Genomic DNA, 11,689 nt, shown 5'->3' on the forward strand with positions numbered 1-11,689 from the left:
CCCCCCCATTGAATGGATAGTTTGACCAGCCATTTTGAGTCACAGGCTGATAATATACATTTTTTAAAAGCTGTACAATCAGTCCTGGACTAAACAAATCTGTCACCAAGGCAGAAAGCTGTGGTTGAAGTTGTGCACCATGTTGAGAACCAGAAGTTGGTTTCCCGCCAAGCTTTTATGAAACAGGGCTGTTTTCCAGAGTTAATCCCAGGTGGCTGTAATATTCATTAATACATTGATTTAATCAACAGGGTTTGTGTTCTGATTGCTTAGTCATGTTCTTTGATACAGGCTCCAGACGTCTACAGCTCTGATTCTGGTCATTCCTGTTACACAGGGTTTTGCAACTCGCTGACCTCTTTCTTTCCCTCCTTTTGCAAGCTGGCTCATTCTGTACATTTTGTTCTCTTTTTTTCTGATTTGTTCCATCTCTGTGGTTGCAGTCAGTTTTGTGTTTTGTCTGGTGATGTTTTAGGGTCATTTGACAAGCTCAACTCTTGAGTGGATGTGATTCTGTCAACAGAAAGAAGCTGATACTGATCAAACGGCTGCAATCACTGCATTACCAAACAGAGGCTTTCCTTTATCTCTCACCAATTGAGCTGTGTGGCAATTCCTTGTCTGTGGCAACAGTGTGTAGTTATGACCTGGGTCTGTGGTAAGTCTGTAGTAATCCCTGTGTCCTTGGCGACAGTGCTGGAGCACTGTATTCCCTTTTTAGCCTTGTGTGCCAATCCAAATAGGTCAAGTCTTCTACACCCCTGACCTTTTTAGATGACCTGACTCAACTCCATTGTTACCTGGCCTCACAGCTTTAGAAGTCTTAATAGCACAATGTCTGGGGGGGGTTTTCCTCAAGGAACCGTTCTAGAGAGGAATAAATGAAAGGCTTGCACAAACACAGCTTGACGGTTTCCAAAAAATGTGCTTTCATTTTAAGCACCAAAAAGACCACTGCTAATGAGCCTTGTAAGCACTGCACGAACACTTAGAGCAGTCCCTGTGCATAACTAGACAATATTATGCACCCGTTTTTAATTAATAGAACTGGGTTTGCCAGGAAGGAAGGAAGGAAGCGGGAGTGGTTGACATGGAGGACGCCACATAAATCATATGACAACACTTTAGCTTGATTGTATCCAAGATTTTTTAAGTAGCTCTCAATGGGAACAGTAAGTATTTTAACAGCAGTGTGTTGGGCTGCAATGTGTGGGTGTGTGTGTGTATTCATGAGAGTTTGAAATGTCTCTGCCTTCAGGAAAGAGAAGTGAAGATCATAAAGTGCATGTTCCAAATAGGTGGGTCCACGCCACATCAACCACCCATTAGTCCCTAGACTCTGTCTTGTCTGTTTTTGGCTTCATAAGTGTTTGTCTGTGTGTTCAAGTGTTTGCAGATGTTTACTCTTAATCCTATAGAGACCCTGTAGCCAGAGCAAACTGTTAGAGCAAGACCTAACAAAGTTTATTTTCAAAACTTGATGTGAGAGAAAGTAAATTACTGATACTGAAATTCCGCATCACAGTTCGTTGTTGACATCACAGGGTTAGAGAGGATGTGAGTCAGTGTTTGTGTTCTATGCAGATGAGAAAGAGACGGTGCGCCCAGCTAGCTCATTTGGTTCCTTGGAAGTTGTGGAAATGTGTGTTTTTTTTGGTATCCCAATTGGTTCTGGGAACAAAGCCGTATTTTTCCTAAACAGTAAAACTGAATAAGTAGTAAATAAGTAATAAATATAAACATTTAGCCTGTTCTGGGAACATACATTTTTAGGTTGCAGAGAGGTTCTGGATGGTTTCATAAACACTGAGAATGGAAATTATAGGTTACTTAATAACTTCCTTACACCTTGACCAAACCATCTTCGTCCGTGTGTGCGCCATTGTGCGCATGTTGATTTTTAACTATCCCTACCTGATGCGTTCATGACACGCAGGTTAAAATACCAATTCATTTGACAGGTCAAAACACAAATGAAACATTCAAAGGACATTTAGATAGCTTGGTATTGCTAGCTCATTTGTCCTGGGAGAAGAAATGCATATGGTCCTTTTTTTTTTTTTTTTTTGCTGGATCTTTGTAGAATTTTGGCCCATTTTGAGTCATCTAAAATCATGTGTTCTCTACTCTGACAATCAATCCACTGATGAAATGGGAAACCTAGTTAGATTTTTAGTCAGATTTCTCTCTTCATTCAGCTTTCTTTTTCTTCTGTGGATTTGATATGGTGTTTGGTAACCAACGTTAAGGTGCGTTACCTCCAATTGGACTGGAGTCTGGACCTCCATCTTTCAATCACCCACGTGGGTTAGTATGCTCTTTAAAAACCCATGAGTAGATGGGAGAGGTGCCGTGTCTAAAATGGAGCCAAGTTCTATTTTAGCGCCTGGCTACACAGACCCATGTGAGCTGTTGGGATGAAATGATTGAATAACACGTATGTGTTCATTTATTTTGCACGCAACACGGCTGGTTTAGTCACCATCTTAAAAGTTTCAATGAATCTTTCAATGAGACTAAACGCTGCTAGCTTGTTTTAGGTCAACTTTTTATTTTACTCCAAGCACAGATAGGACACATGGAAAGTAATTTCCTTAGGCTTTAATCATGCAAACACATTTTTATTTATTATGACACGGCGTCTGTGAGATTTGAAGCTCTGTTCTCTATCCATGGAATTAGTCCACTGGGCCACCAGGTTGGAGCTAGCGTTTTTTTTTTTTTTTTTTTTACATATACAAGGCAACATTCCCAGAAAGTTGTGGGAAGGTATGCAAAATAACCATAGGACAAACACGCTCTCATCAAGCGCTAAGAAACATGGTTCTCAGTTATGTGCTTGCTGGGAGTGGCAGGGGAACGTGTGAGTGACTGACTCACCACAGCACTGCTGCTGTTTGTGAGTATGTGAGTGGGTGGTCAGGTTCATTCTCTTGCACTGTGAGTGGGAGTGGGCCGGGTGAATACACAGCACCAGATATGTCTGCACTCCATCTGCGTTCAGAAATAGTCACTTCCCAACTGCTAGGCATTATTGGCTCTTGTGGCAGCGAGGCAGGAGGGAGGGAGGCTGTCTGAGAGGAGATAAAGACATGAGGGAGGGGTTGGGGGAGGGTAGCCTGCTGGGTCGCAGTGGCTGAACATTGAGGTGCAAATGTCTTGCTTTCACCTTTTTTCTAAACCATTTGTAAAACCATTCATAGTTTATTTTTCCATAAATTTGAACATTGTGCTCTGTGTTCTTGGTGTCACCCTTGGGTCAATTAGGGATGTGTGGTTTGCGCACAGCAAAAAGGCTGTAAATGATGTCACATAACAGGCCTATCTTGTGTACATACCACTAAGCAGTTTTGTTATGCATATATTGAGAGAACACAACAAACGGAATCTCTCCATGTCTGTGGAGGCTGTGCTGAGTGATATTCAAACCAGAATCAACCAACTTCTCTCCAGCCTGTCTACTGCTCTATGGGTTCACTTACACAGGATATTGGAGGCGGACGCCAAATGGGCCGTTGTTGCGTAGCCTAGGACGTCATAATCGTAGCAAGCTCAGTGGTTTTGACAGCCAATAAAACGAGCTGAAAGCACCCTGTTCCTCGACAATATATATATAACCAAGTGATGGTCAAGTTCGAGACTGGACAAAGTACATCATGCCGGTGAAAAATTCAAGAACATAGGCACCTTTTAGAGATACTGCGAGGGACAACCGTGCCGTTGGGACATGTTTGTGGACATACATTCTTAATGGTACATTTTTGCTATTGTTCCTTTGTTCTGCAAATAAGATGAATTATTTAGCAAACTAACCGTCGGGAAGTTTTCCAGTGCGTAAATATAGCTCTTTCACTCGTGGGTTAGGATACATTTGCATAAAGGCTCATTTATCTATTAGATGTTCATCAGTCTACTCGGTTTTTGGAGCAAATTGTTATAGCTTAAGTAATTGATATTCCTATGAAATGGCATAATATAATGCGCTACTGTACTATATTCATTGCATACATTTGTATGTAGCCTAATATTGTATGATGATGGTTACATTACGTAATTAGCCTACAGTAAGCGCTGCAGAAGCGCGCTGCACTTTCTGGCATTGTAGATAATTACAACATTGATCAGTGTCCGTCTCTTGGGGTTATTTACTGGGTTATTTACTGGGTTTTCCTTAATTATCTACCTCACTTTACAGATCCCATGTATTGGTTGATAGTGTTCTAGGAACCTTCTGTTGACAGCACGGAACATTGAAGGTCAGTACAGTATGTTCCGTTCTTTTCACTGATTCCTTGCAGCTTCAAACAGATCAGCATTGCATGACATGTAGGCTGGCGTTAAAAATGTCTTGATTTAAGATATCAAGTTTATTTTGCATGCTGTTGAATCATGTGTATTACTTGGGTCTTATTACATTTCAATGTTCTGCAGCTGCACAGGTGCAGGACATCACAGCTGTACCACTTACATAATAATGTGACTTTACATTTTGACGTTTCAAATGGTAAAAAATCTGTATTGTAGTACTCTAGTCCAGGACCAGATATGACTCGACACGACCAGTGGTGACTCTGAATCGACCAATGGTGACTTGAACTTGACCAGTGGTGACTCGGACTGAGAGTAGTGTCTTTGTTAAATTATGCAACAAAGAGAGATTTTCATACTAGCTACAACAGCAAACGTTAGAGAACTAAATGATCTAGATATCCTTACAATGTGCAACAATGTAACAGCATTTAGTACATAAAAAATGGTTGGGTGGCAGCTTAGCACTGCAAGTGACTTGTGACACGACTCGTGACTATAAAGGACTCGGACTTGAAGACTTGTGACTTGCTCTGACTTAATGTGGTTTCAGGGGTATAAATGTGCTTGATGTTTTAGTACACATGTTGGGTGGCTACCAAGCAGAAATGCAACCCACGCTGATATTGGCAAAATGATTMTTTCCCATACTACTTCTAATCTTTCTAATTCAGGTCCATTGAAAAAAAGAATAATCTCTAAATGTTTGTATTTTGTTTGTCTTTTCCTCTTCAATCTTTACTTTTTACTCTGCTTCCATCCTCCTCCTCCTCCCTGGTCTWTTAGACACATTCTTCCCAGAATCCCCTACCTTGTGTTTTCCGACCTGCCTCGTCGTGAACGAGAGACCAAAAGAGCAGGATTTTGGTGCCACTCATCTCAGTAAGAGGTTGTGTCAAAGCCAATCATGAACTGCTTTGGCTCTCCCCCAGGCGAGGACGTTACCCCCCCACGTTCCAGACGCTCTGCAAACAACATGGCCGCCAACTCAGCAACGCCCCCCTCTGACAGGCGCTTCCTCATCATCTTCGACTTTGACGAGACCATTGTGAATGAGAGCAGTGATGATGTGGTGGTGCAGGCAGCCCCAGGGCAGAACCTCCCCGCCTGGCTGAAGGACACCTACCGGCCGGGCCACTACAACGAGTACATGCAGCGCGTGCTAGCCTACATGGCAGAGAAGGGCGTGCCCGAGAGCGCCATCCGCTCCGTCATCGAGAAGATCCCCGCCTCTCCCGGCATGCTGGCCCTGTTCCAGTTCCTCCGCCACTGTCCTCCGCAGGACTTTGAGGTGGTTCTGGTGTCTGATGCCAACACCTTCTTCATCGAGTCCTGGCTCCGCCGTGTTGGGGCCCGCCAGCTCTTCGTCAAGATCTTCACCAACCCTGCCACCTTCGACAAGGATGGCCGGTTGGTGCTGCGCCCCTTCCACTCCCACAGCTGCCTGCGCTGCCCGGAGAACATGTGCAAGCAGGTGATCTTGAGGGACTATGTGATGAGGCGGACGCAGGAGCGCGGGCGGCCGTTCCAGAGGGTATTTTACGTGGGCGATGGGGCCAACGACTTCTGCCCGTCACTGATCCTGGGCCCCCGGGACACGGCGTTCGCCCGGCGGGACTACCCCATGCACCGGCTGATCACTGAGATCCACGAGGCCAGGCCGGGGGAGTTCAAGGCTGTCACTGTGCCATGGGCCAGTGGGGAGGATGTGGTGGAGCGACTCAGGAAGCAYGCAGAGGAGAAATGATGAAGCTAGGGGGGCGGGGGGTACACCACCTGCTCACACACACACACATTAACARATACTCAGACACACGCACACACACACACCCATACACACATACACAAATCACATTCCCAGATCAAATACCCACAAAACCACATACTGACACACATCAATGAAAAAACACTCTACACTCAAGAATAGAGCATGCCAATTGAACAGGCCTTTGATATATTGCCTGCGACAGACAGTGTCACACTTCCGCTCAGTCCATCTGTCTTACTCTGACTCAGCCATAGAGCTAGAGATACTGTAGAGATACTGTTGTCTTTCAGTCCAGCTCCTCACACTCTAGGCTTAAGGTCAATCAAAGACACCAACCCAATAAAAGCATCAACTCTGTTAATCATTACAGAGACCTATGCCTTAGTTGATACCCTACCAATCAGGCCAGTATTGAGTCAACCAAGCTTTTAGAGGGATTGATCCTCTGATCAAACATACATCATTGACTGAATAGGGGGTTCCGCAGTGATACATTTAGGACTGATGTATTACCTATATTCCTTTGTTAACACCGAGCTTTATTGGTTTATTAACAGTCAAACTAGGGCAGCAGATCGTGTTAGTTAGTGGCCCGTTCTCTGACTCTAGCCCTCTCCAGTCCACCCAATGGCATTGTCGATGCTAAATTAATGGGTGGCTATTCCAGTGTAATTCTTATCYTATATCAATAATGAATGGTGTTGTTTACTTGTTAACAGTGCTCTTTGTGWAATAGAGAATTTATGGCTGATCAGGGAAAATGTAATGTGACAACATCGCCATCTACTGGCAGACCTACAGATTGCAACTAGAGACCAGTTTTGGAAAATAAGTTCAAATGTAATGTACCAAATGACATAACTAAATATTGTATCATTTTAAAACATGTATTATTATTTGTGTATATATGTCTGTTTTTAATATGTACCATGTACTTGTTCCACCACCAGCAGGAATATAAAGCCATGAACTAAACTTCTGAGTCTGTACTTTAATGTCCTATCCTAACACACTRCAATTGCACAACCACTATGTTATTCTCTACACATAGGTGCCGCTGGAAACAGTGTTTCTTAAGGCAGCAGCACAATAGTCTTGAACACCATTTAGATATGTTTCGCACCCATGCCYATGCCACACCCCTCCCTCTCAAAACATTAGACCAYGGAGGATAATTAGCTGTGAGATAGGCCWAAACCAATGTGATAAAGGAAAGGTCTAAATAATGTCTCCAAAGTGGGTGAAAAATAGTTCACCATTACACCAAAGAGATTATGGATTTATTCTGTGTAATCGCTGATAAAATGCATACTTTTGTTTCGACATATTACAAGGCCTACTGAATTACAGAGGCAGATTTGTTCCTCATGCCAGTCATCTGACACCCMAGAACTATGCAACCATCAATGAATAATTGTCAATTTCCATAACAAGCACTGTAATAATTATAATTGTGCCAACACTGCTTGAGTCCCTGTGGATTTATCCATTTCGTATTATAAGTAGGCCTAGCCTATCTAGAATATAGATATATGACACTAGCCTATCTAGAATATACACTGCTCAAAAAAATAAAGGGAACACTTAAACAACACAATGTAACTCCAAGCAATCACACTCTGTGAAATCAAAACTGTCCACTTAGAAGCAACACTGATTGACAATAAATTTCACATGCTGTTGTGCAAATGGAATAGACAACAGGTGGAAATTAGAGGCAATTAGCAAGACACCCCCAATAAAGGAGTGGTTCTGCAGGTGTGACCACAGACACTTCTCAGTTCCTATGCTTCCTGGCTGATGTTTTGGTCACTTTTGAATGCTGGTGGTGCTTTCACTCTAGTGGTAGCATGAGACGGAGTCTACAACCCACACAAGTGGCTCAGGTAGTGCAGCTCATCCAGGATGGCACATCAATGCGAGCTGTGGCAAGAAGGTTGCTGTGTCTGTCAGCGTAGTGTCCAGAGCATGGAGGCGCTACCAGGAGACAGGCCAGTACATCAGGAGACATGGAGGAGGCCGTAGGAGGGCAACAACCCAGCAGCAGGACTGCTACATCCGCCTTTGTGCAAGGAGGAGCACTGCCAGAGCCCTGCAAAATTACCTCCAGCAGGCCACAAATGTGCATGTGTCTGCTCAAACGGTCAGAAACAGACTCCATGAGAGTGGTATGAGGGCCCGACGTCCACAGGTGGGGGTTGTGCTTACAGCCCAACACCGTGCAGGACGTTTGGCATTTGCCAGAGAACACCAAGATTGGAAATTCGCCACTGGCGCCCTGTGCTCTTCACAGATGAAAGCAGGTTCACACTGAGCACAGTGACACATGTGACAGACGTGACAGAGTCTGGAGACGCCGTGGAGAACGTTCTGCTGCCTGCAACATCCTCCAGCATGACCGGTTTGGCGGTGGGTCAGTCATGGTTGTGGGTGGCATTCTTTGGGGACCGCACAGTCCTCCATGTGCTCGCCAGAGGTAGCCTGACTGCCATTAGGTACCGAGATGAGATCCTCAGACCCCTTGTGAGACCATATGCTGGTGCGGTTGGCCTGGGTCCTCCTAATGCAAGACAATGCTAGACCTCATGTGGCTGGAGTGTGTCAGCAGTTCCTGCAAGAGGAAGGCATTGATGCTATGACTGGCCCGCCCGTTCCCCAGACCTGAATCCAATTGAGCACATCTGGGAACATCATGTCTCGCTCCATCCACCAACGCCACGTTGCACCACAGACTGTCCAGGAGTTGGCGGATGCTTTAGTCCAGGTCTGGGGGAGATCCTCAGGAGACCATCCGCCACCTCATCAGGAGCATGCCCAGGCGTTGTAGGGAGGTCATACAGGCACGTGGAGGCACACACACTACTGAGCCTCATTTTGACTGTTTTAAGGACATTACACCAAAGTTGGATCAGCCTGTAGTGTGGTTTTCCACTTAAATTGAGTGTGATCCAAATCCAGACCTCCATGGGTTTGATAAATTTGATTCCATTGATAATTTTTGTGTGATTTTGTTGTCAGCACATTCAACTATGTAAAGAAAAAAGTATTTAATAAGAATATTTCATTCATTCAGATCTAGGATGTGTTATTTTAGTGTTCCCTTTATTTTTTTGAGCAGTGTATGTATGACATTATACAGAATTTGAGAACAAGAACAGTCACTTTTATAGTTTCACTTTTATGACTGTAACCACTTAAACTGTTTACCAACAGCAGGCTATTAGAGAAAGCTAGTTTAACAACTTATATAGCTGATAATGGTTGCAATACATCTGCATTTGGCAAATATATGACTGTCGTCTCCACCTTAAAGGCCCAATGTAGCCATTTTCATATCAACGTCAAATCATTTCTGAGTAAAAGTTAAGACCCTTACGGTAATAATTTTCCACTAAAATGGTCAAAAAGAAACAAAAACAGCTTTATATGCCAAAACCTATTTCWCAAGCATGAATTTTGCTAAGAATGTCCGGGAGTGGTCTTAGTGGGGCGGGCAAAACTGAAAACTAGCTGTTATTGGCAGACAAGTTTGGAACTCTCTTTGTTATTGGTCTATTAACTTATTTACTGCCTGAGAATGTCACCAGTGAAGCTGAAACGCCACCCATTCAAAAACCTTCTGATTAGATGTGTAGATTGCATTTTCAACCAGCAACTATTAGGAAGTAGCCTAACTGTAGGAAAGCTTGCAGTTTATTAGGCTACAGATAAAGCTCCCGAGTGRCGCAGCGGTCTAAGGCACTACATCTCTGTGCTAAAGGCGTCACTACAGACCCTGGTTCGATTTCAGGCTGAATCACAMCCGGCTGTGATTGGGAGTCCCATAGGGCGACACACAATTGGCTCAGCGTCAGTCTGGGTTTGGCCGGGGTAGGCCGTCATTRTAAATAAGATTTGTTCTTAATTGACTTGCTTAGTTAAATAAAGGTAAAAATAATAAAAATAAAGATGAATAAGCTATGATTAACTTCACAGGGTGGTGAACGTGCAAGGTGATGAGCTTTATGCTTCTTTACAATAAATATCAAGGGTCTTATTCTTGTGACATGATGATCGATGCTGGGCTGCCGTTTGACAAATACAAATAATATCTCTCTTATAATAATAATCTCATAATGTAGGTAGCCTACCTGCACTGTCTCTGCGAGCTGTTGGCTAGAGTGCATGTGCAAAGACCATAGTGGACACATTTGCTATATAAAGAAACMGTTTTTGTGACAAAACCATCAGTAAAGTTGAAAATACGATGGAAACCCATTTAACTTGTATTTTTAATTCGGTACATGKGAATTTAACAGCAACATTTATTTTTATTTGCACTATGTCATCAGGCACAGCCTTTTATCTGCAAAAAGTAAGTTTGATAGAAACACATTTCTGRTGGGAAAATGCTCATATTTWTTTATGCAGATTTTAAAATATGTGCATGAAAATTTCTCAAATTGTTTGGAAACCTAGCTACTGATCAAATCTTTTTTACTGCTAAAATCTTTTTTACAATGTTAGTTTCATTAGCTGTTGTACAATATGACACAAAATACAGGAAACAACATTTTGAGTGCACTGGGCCTTTATAACAAACCTACAAATCCATTTTACACAGACATTGCCTTTCAGTCCAAAATACCGATCCTGAGTAAACTCGCTTGTCGTTCATGTAAAATATGCGCCTCCACAAAAAATATCGCCTAGGCAAGAGACTTCGCGCGCATGAACATTTTCTTCCAAATATATTAGCAAATAAAATATCTRTGGACTGTAAATGTTATATACATTTCCTAAAAMAAATAACCATAGATATATTATTTTAATATCATTATTTTTAATGCATTGTACTTTTACAAAAATATACAATCAGGCAATATGAAGATAGTCTACATTTGTGCATCACCTACGCTCGACGTCCGTTTGCATTGAGGGGTCCTACATGTGCATGGTTTGGAAACAGAAGAGAAAAACACTGAATAGTTCAAATAATTAGGAAAATAGCGATACAAATTTGAAACTACCGCTCGTTTTGCACATCAAGGTAATGTTATGTGTTTTTGTGCTGATATATTCTCCAGAACAAGCKTGCTACTTTATTGTAGAAAAGCGAAACGTCATCAACCGCAACACAGCCTGGCCGTTGGTTAGGGATGCCATTCATTCCCTATATAACTGCTATGGCTAACTAGCTAGCGATTCCACCAAAACATAGCTAGCTAGCTAAGAGATTACTGTAGCTACTAAATATCTGTATTACAAAGTTGCACATTTTAGRCCATTTTAAAGTGAGCCATTGTCTTTGAGGTGTGAATTTGATGGGTTTCTTTTCATGATTTTCTCAACTTACTCGCCAATGCATGCAGTATCTAGCTAATATTAACATGCAGTTCCTGTGTGTGTGTGTGTGTGTGTGTGTGTGTGTGTGTGTGTGTTTGTGTGTGTACCTGAAACGTTATACATGAACATCTGAACCAGTAACACAGCTAACTAATTGCAGAATTATAGTAGACAATATTAATTGGTTTGTAGAAGGTACTCTTTGCAGAAGGCTAAATCATGTGCGTGGCTGGGTGTGTGTGATGCAATTTTAATGCGAATCCATTATCTTTTCCTCTTACCCAGTCC

General features: G+C 42.7%; 1 protein-coding gene across 2 annotated transcripts; it reads left to right on the forward strand.

The window, feature by feature from the left end:
- The first annotated feature begins 3,608 nt into the window (after positions 1-3,608).
- On the forward strand, positions 3,609-6,421 carry LOC111981137 (probable phosphatase phospho1). Of its 2 annotated transcripts, none has more exons than XM_024012298.2 (3): positions 3,609-3,753; positions 4,196-4,256; positions 5,241-6,421. In XM_024012298.2, exon 3 carries the CDS (start codon positions 5,285-5,287, stop codon positions 6,053-6,055), a length of 771 nt encoding a protein of 256 aa, XP_023868066.1. In that variant the 5' UTR covers positions 3,609-3,753; positions 4,196-4,256; positions 5,241-5,284; the 3' UTR covers positions 6,056-6,421. The 2 variants fall into 2 exon arrangements, with proteins under 2 accessions (XP_023868066.1, XP_023868065.1); XM_024012297.2 differs by having other exon boundaries at positions 3,631-3,753; positions 5,095-6,421.
- Positions 6,422-11,689: the final 5,268 nt, after the last annotated feature.

This window comes from Salvelinus sp. IW2-2015, linkage group LG20 (genome assembly GCF_002910315.2).
Source record: "Salvelinus sp. IW2-2015 linkage group LG20, ASM291031v2, whole genome shotgun sequence".
Taxonomy (NCBI): Eukaryota; Metazoa; Chordata; class Actinopteri; order Salmoniformes; family Salmonidae; genus Salvelinus; species Salvelinus sp. IW2-2015.